Genomic DNA, 18,175 nt, shown 5'->3' on the forward strand with positions numbered 1-18,175 from the left:
TAGAAACTTTGCATTATTTCATCATCACAGGTGACTTTAGTTCTGGTGGCAGAGAAACAGATTGGTTTCATGTTTATCTTCTATAGAACTACAGCCCCTATGACATATAAAGAAAACACTTTTACACACTGCCTACTTTCAAAACACCCACTCCCACCCACAGCCCCACTCTTCTTGTGTGTGTGTGTGTGTGTGTGTGTGTGTGTGTGTGTGTGTGTGTGTGTGTGTGTGTGTGTGTGTGTGTGTGTGTGTGTTTGTGTGTGTGATGGATCTGAATAAAATGTAAATAAATGTTGTATGTTGGGATTGGGAGAGAGAAAATGTGGTGGTGTTTCCTGTTTCCCAGCAGATGGAAAGAGAAAAGTGTGTGGATGTTTTGTGTGTTTTAATGTGGTGGCTTTTTAAGCTTAGTTGTGAGCGCTGATGTGGTTAGAAGAGCTCAGTGCATCGTGAGTAACGAAAATCTATGACATTATGAACATGGGGGGTTGAGAGCGCAGCCATGCGCGCGCACACAGACACACACACACAGACACAGACACACACACACACACACAGACACACACACACACAGACACACACACACACACACACACACACACACACACACACACACACACACACACACACACACACACACACACACACACACACACACACAGTGAAATGAGTGGGATTTTACCTTCAGCGTCCTTAACTGTCTCGATCGCTTCAATGGCCTCAATGGTAGCTGAAGGATGGGCAAAGAGGAAGAGAAGAGAGGAGGACAAGAAGGGAGAGAAGAGGAGAGAGACCGAGAGAGGTGTAAAAAGAAAGAAGGAGGAGAAGAAGAAAGGAAGTGAAGGCTGAAACATGCTTCTGTGCAGTTGTATGTAAATGTAAATGCAATCCTGTCGCAAAAATGATGGTGGCTCACAGAGGAAGCTTCAAAATCTCAGTTAAATGTTAATAAAAAACACTGGCTACTTGGGTTGGTCCAACAACAAACTAAACTAAATAAAAAAACTAACCAGCAACGAACGCACACAGAAAATGAAGCCGATCAAAGTGTAATAATATAAAAATAATTCTATAATAAGGAACGTGATGATAGCGTCGAGGCTAAGACTCTACAACTTCTCCAGTTTGGGACGTTTGTTGCAGTCTCCCCTCTCTCCCTCCACATGCTTCCTTTCTGTTTTTTTGACTATCCACTATGAAGTAAGCTCATAATCCGTAACATTTGAGATACGTTGTTTCTAGGTGCCTCTTTGGCGGTAAGATGTACTTGCATGCGAACCTGTTCTTTCAGAGTGCCCTCCATGTTGGCAGGTTCACGGTGGCTGTTTTTTTTTCTCTTTTGTAAACTTTAGTGCCACATATTCATGTCTCTACTTCCAGTCATTCCCCTGTATGTTGCCCTCTTAAATCCTTACACGCACACATGTTCCTATTACACTTCTGCCCTTACTACAAGCCTGACTCAGAAGATGGAAGTTCACAATTTCTCAGTAGAAGTGGATGTAGCATAACCGGCAGTGACGAGCTCCACTGGCAGACCAAGCTCTGTCAACAGCGTCGCTAACATGGTGACTTATTTACATCTAGGGAAGGAATTTCGCCACAGACACAGATATTGAAATACTCGGCAAAGACGCAACAAGCGCTTTCATTCATCAATCACCAATGTTTTAACCCACTCATAGATAGATAGGAATTTAACAGACAATAAATTAGATCAAAATCTTACAGATTATAACATTAGAAGCAAAAATGCCTCAGCCCACAAAAAATAGATCCTTCCAGTTTGGTAAATGAAACATAATCCTCTCCTTGTACACATTAAAGTTACGTGCAATTTGTGTTAGCAGACACCGAGAAGAGTGTGTGACTCAGAGACATGTTTCAGACTTAAGTCATGTGAGGCCCTCAGTGCAGCACTGACACCATGACAGTCAGAGGGCACCTGGTGTTAGAAGTAGCTGGTGTTAGCTCACACACACCTCACACACACACACACCGTTTGTCCTCCCACTGTCTTTTTGTCATTCGCTAACATTTTTTTATTTTTTTTATTGCACATACACTCTCACTCACAACCAGCAGGCTGTTAGTATCCTCAGCGCCGGTGAGGTGAGGTGGAGAGAGTGAGTGAGCGAGTCAGTGAGGCAGAAGGATGAGAGGAGAACAGCAGAGCAGGAGAAGAGGAAGGAACCGGACGATGGTCCAAAGCAGATTTGTGTCTGTGTGTGCTTGTGTGTGCTTTAGTTCTGTTTTCTGAACGTGTTACATTTGAGAGTGTGTTTTGTGTCTTTGTGCAAGTCTGTTAAATACTCACCGCTCTGCAGGGTCTGTTTGCCCCCAGACAGCACACCGCTGGGCAGCATGCCTGTCGGGGTCAGTCCCTTCAGGGTCAACACGTTCTCACTCTCCTCCCTGAGAGACAGACAGGGACAGCGTGTATGTGTGTTTGTTTGTGTGTGTGTGTGTGTGTGTGTGTGTGTGTGTGTGTGTGTGTGTGTGACAGGTGTTTGTGGACACAAAGAGAAAATTACAGATAATTACACACTTCCCCTCATTTTGCACCTGCAAACACAAAAACACACTTGTGGGTAAAAACACTCAATGCTGAAAGTGAAAATCTGTTGATTTCCATCTAATTTCTGCAATAGTTATGGGAAATACAGCATTTATAGGCATATTGTACACACACACACACACACACACAAACACGCACGCACACACACACACACACACACACACACACACACACACACACACACACACACACACACACACACACACACACACACACACACACACACACACGCACGCACACACACACACACACACACACGGTATGTAGAACCAGAAATTACCGTAGAACAGAGAACATTTTAGCCATCTTCCCAATGGCTCGAATCTTGTTTTTGATCACCTCTTTCCTGGCTGCTGCTGCACTGGCTGGAAAAGAGTCAAACACAAACTTTCTTGTTATATAGTTTAAAACAAAACTTTTATATTATAATTCTGGTTATTTATTTATTCACGCTAACAGGTGTGAATCATGTTGTTCTAATGTCAGTGTTGAGTGTTTTTTACCATCAAAGATCTCCTCCCCGTCGTTCATGAGTTCGTCGTCAGAGCAGATACTCAGGACATTGACCAGCATCTCAGTTACTGTAGGATACACACACACACACACACACACACACACACACACACACACACACACACACACACACACACACACACACACACACACACACACACTTAGCCAGGGACACAGCTGCACCCCGGTGGCCTAGGGGTTAAGACACTAACCATGAACCTCCGGTATATGCCCACCTGAGGACGCTTGTTGTCCTTTCTCTCTCTCCCCTCATTTCCTGTCATCTCCCCACTGCTGCTGTCCAATAAAGATATAAAACGCCTCAAATCTGACTAAACTCTGGTTACCCATGAGTCCCTAATCCTGTAAGTAGGGGTTGTACACATTTTTAAGCTGATATAATTGCTATTTTTAGAGACTACGATGGTACTAGTGGTACTAGAACCATGTAAAGTACATACAAATGACCTTCATTTAAAACTAAGACATTTATAGAGATTATCCCTTGCACTGTTTTTACTTTAACTGTGTTTTCTGAATATGAAGGTCCAGCAGTGACAGACATAATGATTTTGTCAGCGGTTTCATCACTGTACAGTGTCAAAGATACCTTTAAAAACTGTTTAAGATGAGGCTGACTTATGCAACTCTTCTGTCCAGTGTTAAAGAGGACATATTCATTTTCAGGTTCATACTTGTATTTGTGGCTTTTACTAGATCATGTTTACATGTTTTAATGTTCAAAACCACATTATTTTTCTCATCCTCTCAGGATATACCTGTATTCACTCTCTGTCTGAAACGCTCTGTTTTAGCGCCTGTCTCTTTAAGAGCCCCTCCTGAAAAAGCCCACTCTGCTCTGATTGGCCAGTTTTTCTGAATCTTCCTTCTTGTACTCTAATCGTCTCTGTACCATTCGTCATTGCAGAGTAATAGCAGTGTTCTCTACTGTGGAAACCTATCAATTAAAAAAACAATAATTACACAACCGGACATGTACCAGTAGGAATGCATCCCATAAATGGGAAGAACATCGGCAACTGAGCAGGTTAACAGGTTTTCCTGACATTAGTATGTAGCTACATGTAGCAGTGCAGGTAATATAAACACTGCAGTAACGTGCCTGGAGCGGATGACCATATAAAGAATCCTGGCAAGAGATGACGTTCTTGAGCTGAGAGGTAAAGACGTAGGTATGTGTTGATCAGCATTTCAACAAGACTGTTTCATTTCATTCTTACATCACTGAAGACACCCTGAGCTGCTGATGTCTGGGCCATAATGCGCTGTATGTGGAAGGACATGTAAGTGATTATGATACCCTTTTCTCCCACGAAAGGCAGCGACCAGGTGAAGACGTCCATGAAGTTAGGCAGCCAGTAGGGGTGAGGAGAGCAGTTGAACTGACGGATGTTCATCACGTTGTTCTCATACTTCAGCACCGCCGCTGGACACACATGAACACACACATACACGGACATTATAGCCTTTTTGACTTTGGTCAGATCCTAGACAATAGTATATCCCTAATTATTAATCATCCATCCTACAGTTGTACTAAGACCCAGAACATTCGACAGTTGTTCACTACATACCTATAGTAAAGTCATCTACAGTATATCTATCATGTTCCTCTACACATGCTTTAAAGTGTTCCTGCTCAGTCTCGGGTGAAGAACAACATCCTGTTGAGTCTAAAATAATTGTGCTGCAGTGCTCTTCAGCTTATTGTGTGTGTACACCTGTGAGTGAGTGTCAGACCTTTGTTGTTGTAGACATCCAGGTAGTTTGGAGCAGAGAAGATTGTGATGAGAGATGGGAAACCTGTGGTCTGACTCTTCCTGTACATACGATACCTGAGGAAAGAGAGACGAACAGACAAACAGCACACGTTACAGGCACTCAAATGAAAAAGAAAAAAAGCGCGTTGTGGATGAAAACCGAGGTTTTTAAAAGCCAGACAGAGACTGGCTGAAGGCGATACAGCCACGCATTTAAAAACAAATGAAGAGGGAATCTGTGTGGGCAAAATGAAACTACGAGAGCCAGTGAGCAGGGTACTGACAGCCTCCAGTGTTTGAGTGAAGCTGCCAGCACAAAGCTAACATATTGAATTAGGCCCTGGATCAATAACAACAAGTGAGAGTGCAATTAATTTCATGTATGCAAAGACTACAGAGATTAGACATAATAATGTACACAAGCACACATTTCATTGGACCCACAAACAAAGCACACAAGCAGCCTCTATCCCTTGAGGATAGACTAATTACCAAACTCATCACTAATCAAGAATAGTGGTTATTCATTATAAACAAATATAATCTAGGTGTGCAGCAGAATTTGAACTTGTTTATTATCATGGTGATTTTCATATTGTATAGGCTACAGTAAAGGCTATTATTCCCTCTAGGAACCTGTGTACAACCAAATACCAATAATGTGAAAATATGCAATCAAAGGCCGCATTTCCACTACTTCACCAACGCCGGTGAGCTTGAGCGTGCTAAGGCCACAAGGCTGTGTCGGGCCGTGTCCAGGCCCAGTCTCCAGTCTTCTTATATCTCTGTTTATTTTATTGATTTCTGTGGAGCGTTATCAACAGCGTGGACTAAAATGCCTCTGGACACAGTAGGATTGAGTTACAACCAAACAAAGCAACGAGACAATGGTGAGTGAACACTTTAGCATTGGGGTGTGGCTCGGTCCATTTTGAAGCAGGAAAAAGAATGGCGGCTTGGTCACAAACTTTATCAAGTTAAAGCTAAACAGTACACCAAAATATGTTTCTGAAAACATTTTAGGTGAAAAATAGGTAATACAGTAACAGAAGCGTGATTCATATTTCCTCAGTGCTGCCTAGTTTGACCAGAGTCTCATGAGCCTGGTTAAGCTTTGCTAAACGGAGAATGGCAGTTTGGTTAGCAACTATGACGCCCCTCTGTCAGTCACTGTCTTAAAACCCGCCCCAAATGAGATTGACCGTTGTGATTGGCTTCCCCTGGATCTGGCTAGCCGGAAATTTGTATGAATGAGAAATTTATTTCGCCAGGGCAAATAAACCATGAGCTCGGCAGATTCACATGGTTTTCAACCATCTGTCAATGCATCAGTGACCTTGGTGGAGGTCCACACTCTCGGAGTGACATTCTAGTTAATTTTTTGTTTCCTGCAGAGTTCCTGGAGTGTTCCTCACCACCATGCACAATTAGTTTGAATGGTTTTCAGCAGTGAGCAGATCCCTCATTTACTTTGTGCATTGCATTGTGGAGAAGATCAAGTGCTCTCTTAGTATGCTTACTGATTGTTTTGAGTATACTTTATTCAATCTCTTTCACTTTCAGTGTGAACACATACCATCCTTGAAACCCACTTAGAATCTGAAAAATATCTTCACAATTCTGCTTATTTCATTGTATAAATTGAAGTCACTTCCCTTGATTATGTCTAAAAGCGTTTTAAATTAACACGCACTATTCCGTCGATACATTAGCATAAACTACTACCCGCACTTCTGCCAGTGTACACCGATCATTACCCAGACTGCTCAGTCGCATTACAGATAAAATGCTGTTAATGGGTTCACCAAACAGCACAAACCACAGCAACAGCACCACTCATAATGCAGCAATTAAGACTGTTATATTTAGAGGATTTACACTAAGACAACAGATGCCCGGACCGGAGTGGTTTTGCCTCTACTGCCTAAGTTGACCTGAATGTTGTTCGGGCTGCGGTGCTCTCCATCAGACAAACTCTAACAATACTAATAACACAGTTTAAGGGTGACAGAAGGGACATTGTGGAACCTCTTTTCCCCCGTAATGTGCCAGTTCCCTGACATAGAAAAATAACAGCTCGGAACATAAAATGTCAAGGTGAGCCATTCAATTAAATGGTGCTCTTTTTATAAGCCGGGAGAAGGACTGAGCCTCGATGGGCAGTCAGCTTACCCAGCATCCTGTGCTTCATGCGCTCTGATGATTGACAGCAGGTTGTTGGTCTGTAGGAACTCACACACTGCTGGGTAACTGGGGACAGAAAGAGAGACAGAGAGAAAGAGAGAGAGAGCGTAAGTGTATGAGATAGTGGGAAGAAAAACATACAGGGAAGAAATATCCACGAAGATTCAGTAAAAACCACTTTACATAGCAAAGCTATCATACGTTATTCCATCAAGACTGCTGTTAACCACAGAACAGATGGCAGTATTTAAAGTGTAGCAGTGGGAGATAAGTGGGCCTCTTGTTCTCTAATGCCATGACTAACTGGGACCAGCAGGGGGCATTAGTGAGCACAAGGCAGGCCTGAGCAGGGCTCCTGGCCTCCTCAGTGCTGTGGGGGCCGAGTATACACTAGTTGGTCAATTGATGCTGTGTCTGCTAAACATAGAAAATCACTGTGTTCTCCACAGACAACATGTCACAACACAGAGTCTCACACACTCTACACGTGCAAAAACGCAGCTACGACCACACCAACGCTGCACCTGTGTTTCAACTTCAGCTCCTCGCTTCCTCATATTCCTCCTATATGTTTATTTCCATATTTCATCTTCTCCCCACCACCACCCTCCTCTCATGTTGCTCTCCCTCTTTTCTCTCACTGTATCTTAATATCACTCCATATCTGGCAGGAGTAGCCAGTCGTCATAGCAACAGAACCGTGCAGTCTCCCTAGGGATTGTGGGATATCGTTTCATGCTGAAACAGAACCGTGTGTGTGTGTGTGAATGTGCCGTGTGTGTGTGTCCGCTCGTACACCAAATGTGTGTATGTGTGTAAACCGGCCAAATTTTTTTTGCTGCTTCCACAAATCCCAGTGATTGTTATTGGATTTTTGAGTGTGTAACCGTGCAGAAAGCCTCTCTCGTTCTCTGTTCTCATCACCAACACCCCGAACCAACAGACTGAAGTCTGCCAAACTTATTAGATTGCACGTTCGTAGATGAAAGTCACATCTCACTAACGCTGGGCGATCACAAGGGGCCCAGATCATTAAAACATGTTGAATGAACAGGCAGGAACACATCTGACAATCAGTCTTATTTCTGGCTGCATGTTTCAACGGCTTATTTCATACAATATTGTTCCAAGTGTGATTTTTTTATCCCTGAATACTGCATTCATTCTGGTTTGTTTGGAATTCAGGTTGGTTCATATCTCTGAGCTTCATAAGCAAGGGGATCTGTTGCATCAAACTGTATTCACTCACATTCAAGCTGATTTTCTTCTAAAATAAACCATCAGGACTCTTATGTAATATTTCTTTTTGGTTGGTTCTTGAGAGGAGCAATTTTTTCCTGTACCTGTAGAAATAGGAGCAGCCTCTGACTGTGTTGTGGCCAAAGTACTCCTGGGTCTTCTCGTTGCCGAAGTCTTCCAGGGGGTCGGCCCACAGCAGGTCGCACATGGGTCCAAACGCTGGGGGCTCCTTGAACCGGTCCAACTAGGACAAATGAAGAACACACACACACACACAGAAACACAGAAGAAATATAAGCACAGAGGACACACACATACATCGACTCAAAAAAACCCTCTGTTTTTAAAGTGATATTAACAAATGCACCAGTGCATATATGATCAATGAGAATATAAAGAAAAAATACACACACAAACACATACTGTCAGAGAGCAGAGCATCTCCATGGCAACCCATACCACACAGGGGGGAGAAGATGTCACACCAGCAGATTCACCATGGAAACACTGTCATTAGATGAGGAAGTGTGTGTCCTCATGTCTCTGTGTTCATGTGTGTGCCTTTGTATTCTGTATTACTGTGAACTGCACACATTACAGCTCTTTCACTGGTGTACTGTATTTTCTGGTCTAATGGATCCTCGATAACATGTTACTTTATCCAGCTGTCTCTCTTTACATATAAAATGGTTGTATTGTATTGTAACTAATGTGTCTGTTACGTTGTTTTACTGTTTCTTGTTGTAAAAATAATTTACTTTATTCTTGTTTTTTTTTCTAATCTATACATTATTCTATTTTTTACGTCTTTATATTCTATTTAATTTTCTCTATTGGATGGTTGTTTTTGGAGCTGGCATGAAAAGAACTTCACTGCACCCTGTACTGTTTATGATTGTGTATGGGACAAATAAACATTGACTTGATTTTGATTTGACGTTAACTGTATTATTTTACATGTGTGATAAATGTTGCTACTATGTATAAAGCAGCAGTGGAGTTGAGGAAAAGGGTTTCAAGGTTTCAGCAAGAGGGTTGTCACACCTTCATTTTATGACTTATTTCACCCCAAACTAGTTGCAATAGAACCCAAATTATACCTTGCAAATGCCGATATGAATGAAAATGAATCTACCAACATAAATGAAACATTCCACAGACCATATACTGTTTACTGTTTATTGTTTTTTAATATACTCTCTGTATGTATTTAGCTAAGAGTTTATTGGTTATCCTATACTGAATTTTTTTATGCCTCCCTTGTGTTTTTGTAAGCTGTTGAAAACCAAAATTTCCCTGCGGGAGTCAAAGGAATCAATGAGCGGGCTGCTCTGCTAGTACAAGGTGTGTGTGTGTGTGTGTGTGTGTGTGTGTGTGTGTGTGTGTGTGTGTGTGTGTGTGTGTGTGTGTGTGTGTGTGTGTGTGTGTGTGTGTAATAATATCTGCTATCTGTGAGGGCTGATAAGCTAACGTTAGCCAGGGAGCTACAAACTGTTCTCTCACAACTCTGTACATAGCTAACTACGTTAACGATTGATATCACGGGAGCGACCTATGTTCCCCACTTTGTATGTGACAGGGGAACATCTGACCTTTTTTTTTAAAAAAGATCTTATTTTTTCACAGAAAGGGTCCTATGTTCCTGTTACTTTTTTTTTTTTTTTTTTTTACACAATCAGTGACGAATTCCCTGGAAAATAGGCCTATGTAGACCCTAACACTACCCCCTAACCCTGACCCTAACGTTAACCTCTGAATTAAATCTGTGAAGGCAGAGGCTTATGCTAACAGGGAACATAGGGCCGAAAGAACATAGGGATGACCCGGTATGAATAATCAACCCAATCGCTAAAATAAAAAGTTGGCATTTTGATTTAGAAAAAAAAAAGAAGAAACAAATAAGCTTCAGATTCAAGATTCAAGATTCAAGATTCAAGAAGCTTTATTTATCCCGAGGGAAATTATTGTGCAACAGTCTGATTCCAAAGGTGGGAAAGGATCAGAGTGACAATACGCTAACATAAATCCAATAAAAATAAAGCTAACATAAAATAAATCCATATTTTTTGAACAGGTTAGAGAAATTGGTTTTATTATGTACTAATACCTTGTCTTTTTACTGCAGGTAAGAGACTTTACTTGCCTTAACTTAGTTCTAGACTTGACTTGATTTGACTTGACATAACCTGTGACTTGACTTGACTTGCCCCACCAAAAAAAGGACTCTGGATTTGAGTCACATGTCTGGTGATGAGCCTTAGCTTAACATAACTTTCTTTCTTTAGCTGTCCAGTGTGCAGTTTCTCTGTAGCAGAGTGAGCAGTAAGTGTTACAGAGTGGATGTGGAATAGTCCGATTCAGATCTTAACTCATTTTGGCCAAACATGTAATTACTTTGATTTGCCTTTGTAGGGCAGTATTGTTAATTTAAAACTATACTCTGTGTGTGTGTGTGTGTGTGTGTGTGTGTGTGTGTGTGTGTGTGTGTGTGTGTGTGTGTGTGTGTGTGTGTGTGTGTGTGTGTGTGTATGTGTGTATGTGTGTGTGTGTGTGTGTGTGTGTGTGTGTGTGTGTGTGTGTGTGTGTGTGTGTGTGTCTCTTGTACCTTCTTGATGTCCTCCAGCGTGTGGATCTCTGGTGAAAGCCCCCCATGCACACACAGGAACTGCTGGTTCATCAGGGCTGCCAGTGGCAGGCAATCAAACGCCTCCATGCAGGAGTCGTACACCTGCTCCGAGTACTTGATCTTACCTGGAGGTGGTTAGAGGGGTGGAGAGAGATTTCAAGGCTCGAGACAAAGAAGCGCCTGAATTTGTTTTTGACATGCTTTGAACAGCCGCCATCCTCGCAAACAGTCATTCCCTGTCGCTCTGAGTGTGCCTGTTACTTATCGCACACAAACAAACTGCAGCAAGGAACGCAGAGAACAAACAAATATGGAGCTTTTACATGGACGGATCTGAAGGCTTCAGACAGTTCCTCTGAAATAATAATTTTGTTCACTTGGACATAAAGGCGCTAACATAGGATTTTCACACAACATTTTATTAATTTATGCGGCCATCCCGTCTCCAGCACTCCCATATCTCCCATATGACCTGTTTCTTTTTTCTCTGATGATTTAGAAAGGCTACTTCCCAGAGTAGGAATGTACATTGGTACAAAAATATTGACCCCACATTGCAGTAGATAGCATAATATTACAGACAACATATGGATGTAAAGACTCCAATTCAGTTTCCAGTGACCAAAATCTGACCCAAATATAAGCATGAAGCAGCGTAGAAGCATTTTTGCTTCATGAAAAACTCCTTTGATTTGGCAGCGATATCAACAAAGACATCCAACGTATCTTTTAAGTACATTTCACACATGGGCGTAACACTACATCTGACACAAAAACAATATCACAGGATTAAAATAGCTGAAAGGAGATCGGAGGAGAGAGATAGAAGAGGAAGAAAGAAGAGAGAAATGTGGATTTTGGATGAGAGCGAGTGGGGAGGATGGAGTGAGGGGAGAAAAGGGGAATGATAATTTCATAAAGAGAGAAGGCGAGAGATTGATGGGAGGAGACAGGAGAAGGAGGAGAGGTTAAGAGTGGTAAGAAGAAGGAGAAGAGACGGCGAGGGAGGAGGAGAGAGATGGGAGAGAGCAGGGAGAGTGTGAGGACACAGCGAGAACGACACGTACACAAATCAAAGTCGGTATCGTAGAGTATCAGTAGAGCCAGCGTGTGTGTGTGTGTGTGTGTGTGTGTGTGTGTGTGTGTGTGTGTGTGTGCGTGTGAGTGCATGTGAGTGCGTGTAAGTGTGTGAGACACACGGCAAGGAGTTGTCAACCTCTCCATCTGTCTTGTGTAGAGCAAGAGCTCATTATTGCTAGTCCACCAGTTTTCAGCAACGCACAACGCACACTTAAACATTTATGAAGACGCTCTTGCACACGCATGCAGTCACAGTACATGCTCTTGCGCACACACACACACACACATACACACACACACACAGCAGATGGTAATTGAGGGCGACCACTATTCGCCACGAGCACCAGGGGAAATTAGCTTCCTTGTCCCTTGGCCAATCAGACACACAGAGGAGCAAGTCCCTGAGCCAATCATTAAGGGCCAAATTAATTTGCTGCTAATCACCCACTCTCGGACAGGACGCAAGAAGAGTCAGAGAGACAGAGAGAGAGGGAGAGAGAGAGAGAGAGAGACTGGTGAAGGAGGGCACGGATTGGGGATGGATGGAGAGGAAGAGGAAGAGGGAGAGAAGGAGGAGAGGAGGGATGGATGGGAGTGTGGGAAAAGAGGGAGGATACAACCTGGAAGGATGGACTGGAGAGAACATACACAACTTCACATGATCAGTTGATGATTTGTTGAGTGACTGTTCGCTAAACCCCTCCCCTGGGCAGCGGATCCTCCAATCCTAGCTTAGCAACTGTAACTAGGCATGGCAGGCCTAGCTTTGAATTTCTCCACATGATGAAGCGGTGAGCAAGGGGCAATTGTGGAATTGTGTTGGCCTATAAAAACATAACACAAAAGAATAAGGAATGGACCCAACAGTGTGATTGTCTGCTGTAACATTGGCTTCAACCATTAGCATGTCCAGCTAACATGCTCCATACTGCCTACAGTTATAGAGCATTACTCAAAGCCGAGGAGATACTTTTTGTGGGGTTAGGGTTACATTTAAAACAAAAAAAAAGCTCCAGCCACGATAGCACATCCACTATGTCTTTCACCACAATGTGTAAGCCTGTTCTGGAAGCATTTATGAGTGTATGCTAACGTTAACATTACAGTTCACTTGGATTTGGCAAGGTTTGCATTTCAGCAACTCTAGCCAAACTTGTGATCTGAGGTAGCATTTATATTTGCAAATCACACATCAGTGAATCCTCATTCAAAAAGATTGTTCTCTTATAACTGTGAAAGTGAAACAATGTGAATATTTGCCAGTTTTCATATTTGTGTATATACATATACATATATTACATTTAATCGAGTCATTCAAAATAATCTGAAGATGAATCGAAACTGAAAAAAAGTTACCCGCAACCCTACTTAGCTTTATAATAACTAATAATATAATAACTATAACAAAATACAGAAATTATCCAATTTGAAGTAATAGGATGGGATGAGGTTAAAGAGGGGGAAAAAACAAATGTGAGGGGTGAGCGAGGCATTGACACAAAGGTAAAGAGAGAGAGGGACAGAGCTAGAGAGAGTGAGAGAGAAGGAGCACAAACACAAGAGTTACTCACATTCTTGTTTGAAAGTGAAATATTCTGTCAGATGTCTACATTCATGGTTTCCCCGTAGAAGAAAGAGCGTCTTTGGGTAGAGGATTTTCAGTGACCACAGGTATAACACGCACTAAAGGTTCATCAGGGAAGACAAAGCATAAACACTGGTTAGAGATAAGCAACTGTATTAACAACACATCATTACACTTGCCAAAAGAGAAGTAGATTATGAATTTGGGTTATATCTATCATTCATTAAGTAATTGCAGCATCTTGTCACAAAATACGATAAACACATATTAACTGTACATAGTACTATGACAGAATGAAATGCAACTTCTTATATCACCTGGCTCAAATGACTACTTCAACATTTTAGGGAGTAAGGGCCATGGATTTGTCCCCTGTATATGTGCCACTCCCCTCCAAACTCACATCATGTCAATAAGGGCTTTTCGACCACAAGAAGAGAGAAAGAGACTTTCCTAAGGAACTATGAACCTTTTCAGCATCTCATGCATTTTCACCACAGGGACAAGCATCTAAATTAAGTAATGAGAGCATTTTTCAGGGGCATCATTCCCCCCAGAAAGAGTGGTACCATTAGGCGTGTTTCCACTAGCCCTATAAAGTGGCCCCGCGGAGAGTTTCAGGGCACGCCCTCTCAAATGGCCGCTCACTCCCCGTGTTTCCAATACAAGAAAAAGGCCTGAGAGGGCTTTACGAGACTCATAGAGGTGACGTATCACTCTAAATGGGTTTAGATCGCCGTTATCAGCTGATCAGTGATACAGCGGCGCACCGCTCTAAAGTGAGAAATACAGAATAGTTATAGTTAACATGAAAGAAAACACTCCACCTTAAATATTCAAGGCGCTGTAAAAGTGTTTGTTGACAGACAGGCTGTCACTCTGCTGCAGTACGGTGTGTGTGTGTGTGTGTTTGTGTATGTGTGTGTGCGTGTGTGTGTGTGTCTGTGCGCATTTGTGTGTAAATGGGAGAGAGAGAGAGAGAGAGAGAGAGAGAGAGGTATGGAGCATGCAGCAAAGGACCACAGGTCGGAAAATTCAATCCAGAATCCTTGCAAAGTTGATTTTCTGCCCTGTGTTCTTCTAGACCACTGGATAAAAGTGTCTACTCTACTTCACCGTGTTGTGGTGGCATCTGTATGACCACACGTCACATCCCGCTGGGAGCTACATCCAATCAGCAACCAGGCTTGTCTCAGGGTTTGAGCGGCCATTTGACCGAAAATGGCCCCATTTTGACTCGGACAACGGGCCTCCTGAGCGACTCATACCAATTATGGGCGTTTTTGGCGAGTTCAAGGTAGTCGATCATAGCGGAAACGCACCTATTGAAAGTACAGGGACTTTCAGGGCGGGGTTTGCAGGGGTGACCATTGCTGATTATTCCAATAGAGAGAACACAGCTGCTTCAACTCATTTACCACTTCAGGGGAGTACATTTCTCCTTGTTTGATAACATTTAAGGTATATTTAGCAATCTTTTCTGTTGGCTTCTCAATTTAAAATAGACAGAGAAAAAGAGCGATATCATGAGAGTCAGAGAGGGAGCAAACACCCCTGTGCTGTGAAGGAGAGAATTAAATGTTATTTTCTGACTGTTTCATTCTAAAGCACAAATAAATCACGCACGTAAATTATTGAGCAGTAAACGGCGTCACAGTGAGACAAAACCTAAGGTACATTTTTTTTCACTTTGTTTTATAAAAGAAACTCACGGGCACGCAGGCTGCAGGGTGTGTTTACCGCTGCCACCTTCAGCATCCCGTCATGTTCCCATACATCCGCGGAGTCATTCCCCTGACCTTGACGGTGCTTTAGACCGTGGTCGAAACACAGGCAACAGGCTGAACCTTACAGTTCTTATTATTGTTTTTCCAGGGACTTAAAAGTGAAAGAGCAGCTAATGATGCATCCGTCAAGTGGCTCAAGACATTCGCCGTCAGCTCGTACTATTATGGATTCAAGTCACACTCCTGATCTGTGGTGCATTTCTGCCAAAAAAAGTCATCACAAAAATATCTCACTGCACTCGAGTCTATTTTACAGAATCAAATGTCCAAACAGCCCGCTGGATATACCATCTGAGTTCAGCTTCCTTACATATTTCAGTAAGCAGTACAGCAGTATTACAGTACACTCTTGTTACTGACCTTGAATCATCCATGAATTTTAAATTACTCTGGTCTGTGTACTTATTCAGACACACATCCTGGTATGTCGATAGCACCTTGCCACTAGAAACTGTATAATATACTTCAGGGCAATATAAAATAACGGACATTGATTTGGTTGTAGGTGTACACAGAGAGTGTACAAGATTTTTGAATGAACATGCACGCAGTAAAATAGAGAAATGTTCAGATAGATATATGTTACACTGAAGTATGTGCAGTGTTACATGAAGTGTCCATCCTCACCTCGATACTGAAGTAGCCCCTGTCCACGTAGTCCCCTAGGAAGAGGTAGCGCGTGTTGGCAGGAGAACCTCCCACTTCAAACAGCTTCATCAGGTCGAAGAACTGGCCGTGGATGTCTCCACACACTGTGGAGACATAAAGATCATAGTTTTCAGCTGCCACATGTCAAGTTTCCACAGTTCAGTTAAAGAGCGTTGGGCCATATTTTCCTCAGTGGCTCCATATAGCCTGATTTGCATCTGCAGAGGTTTAGCTGTCCTGTCTGCTGATCCAGAAACATCAATTATCTGATTAATGACAAAAGAAAAAAGAAAACAAGTGATAAAAATATCCCCCTGAAAGAATCTAATGTCATCATTTTGAGGTCTCTGTTTAAACACTGCCTGTCGGTAAAGGAACGCACCAAGGATCTAGAAAAGACTTTCACAATACCAACATTGGTATTTTTTGCCAACATGTCTAAAATGCCAATGATCTCTATGCTTATTTAGAGCTAAACCACTTAGTTGATTCATCAGCAACGACAGTGTTTTGATCGGTCATTTGAGACACTTTTCAAGCAACAAAGAAAAGAAACTTGCTGCTTACAGCTTCTCAGTTGTGCATTACTATGATATTATAGTCAATATATTTGTGTTTTGGAGAGGTAGCCGGACAAAAATAAGCAGTTTGGATATGTCACCTTGGGCATCTTTTTGACCTTAACAAAACAATCATTAGTTGAAATAGTTGCCAGTTTAATTGAAAGCAAAAATATTGCTAGATGTGCTAGATTCTATTACTTACTGTTGTGTAACGGCACAATTATTTGCAATAGCAATTGTTAAATTCTTCCGTGTTTTTACATTTATTTTATTTGTTGTTGTTTGTATTGCTCAATCACGTTGGCATAGGTAACTCTTGTTTTCCATGCCAATAAAGCCCCCTTGAATTGAATTACATCATATTGAATTTAAAACAGCAACCTTCACTGCACTACATTGCGTGAAATGTGTTCTAAATCATGTAATGATGATCAATGTAATGTAAAAATCACGATAAATATGTTACCTTTGTGATTAACCACATCTGATTCTCTAAATCTGATTCTACACACATTTCAGTTGCTGTGTTTCCAGTCATTCCCCCACAGATTTGTTCCACGTCACATCCCGGAGTGTTGGATCTAACTCGTATCAGGCTTCACATGCTGAACACTTGTATTTTGAAAGACTTCAGGACTGTCTGTCTGTGTGATCTGCCTGCAAACTTCCCATCCGCCTCCCTCACCATCTGTCTGGCCTCTCCTTTCACTTTTAGTTGATGTCATAGTTCCCCTCTGCAGCCATTTTACGATGGCCATTTTGCATCTGCCTGGCCGGCTACGTCTGTCTGTCTGTCTCTCCATCTGCTTGCCATGTTAGTGTCTGTTTTTGAGTCTACTCCGAAGCATTCACTTTCATTTGAATTGAGAATTGGGAATGCAAACATGTGAAATTGAGTCGTACCTGTCTGCCTCTTCAGTCCTGTCTCAGTATTCTCCCAGAAGCCTCCATGTGACTCCCTAAAAACATGTCATTTCAAATTTCAGCCAACCAGCTGACTGTCTATCATAGAGCATTTCCAGAGAGACCCCATCAAAGTATATCTGCTCATCTGTTTAAAGCCCGTCCCTGCAAGAACCTGCACTGTTTTTCTGTAGTTTAATCTCAGACACGTAATAGGCCGTTTACAATCACAGCTAACTCAGACAAAAACACTCTCAGGTACGTGTTTCTGGGTCAGGATCTGTAGAAGTTAAGAAACTTGGAAACTGATCAATATGCTGCTCAATGGGAACAAGCAGGTTTGAGAACCTCTGTCTGCACTAAGCAGCTTACGATCGACTGTCTCTTCGCCGGCCTGTCTGTCTGTCATCGTCCCCGGGGAAATGTACCTGTGAAAGCCGAGCGATGTTCTCACACTGCGTGGGCACGGCGTCCCACACTGAGTTATCTCAGCGCTCTCACTTGCATAAACGTACACACACACATGCAGATACACAGGAACAAGCGATAGGTTGAAGGTGACTGAGACTGTCTTCTGTGTCTCAGAAACTTGTTTTGCATTTTGTTGTTCATTGATCTCAATCCCCCCCTCCTCCATTCGAGATTCTCTTCATACCATTTCGCTGGAAAGGGATCTTAATACAGCTAG

General features: G+C 42.3%; 1 protein-coding gene across 1 annotated transcript in view; it reads right to left on the minus strand.

The window, feature by feature from the left end:
- The window catches only part of ppp3cb (protein phosphatase 3, catalytic subunit, beta isozyme), a 34,744-nt gene that overhangs the window by 2,467 nt on the left and 14,102 nt on the right, over nucleotides 1–18,175 (minus strand). Inside the window, exons 3-13 of the mRNA XM_083915625.1 lie at nucleotides 16,001–16,125; nucleotides 13,573–13,684; nucleotides 10,901–11,046; nucleotides 8,400–8,539; nucleotides 7,045–7,122; nucleotides 4,853–4,947; nucleotides 4,413–4,538; nucleotides 3,082–3,159; nucleotides 2,859–2,943; nucleotides 2,318–2,415; nucleotides 683–730 (exon numbers count right to left, since the gene is read on the minus strand). Of these exons, the coding sequence (XP_083771751.1) occupies nucleotides 683–730; nucleotides 2,318–2,415; nucleotides 2,859–2,943; nucleotides 3,082–3,159; nucleotides 4,413–4,538; nucleotides 4,853–4,947; nucleotides 7,045–7,122; nucleotides 8,400–8,539; nucleotides 10,901–11,046; nucleotides 13,573–13,684; nucleotides 16,001–16,125 (1,131 nt within the window). The remainder of the gene's footprint in view (nucleotides 1–682; nucleotides 731–2,317; nucleotides 2,416–2,858; nucleotides 2,944–3,081; nucleotides 3,160–4,412; nucleotides 4,539–4,852; nucleotides 4,948–7,044; nucleotides 7,123–8,399; nucleotides 8,540–10,900; nucleotides 11,047–13,572; nucleotides 13,685–16,000; nucleotides 16,126–18,175) is intronic.

The sequence above is a fragment of the Echiichthys vipera genome (genome assembly GCF_963691815.1).
Source record: "Echiichthys vipera genome assembly, chromosome: 6".
In the NCBI taxonomy this organism is placed as follows: domain Eukaryota; kingdom Metazoa; phylum Chordata; class Actinopteri; order Perciformes; family Trachinidae; genus Echiichthys; species Echiichthys vipera.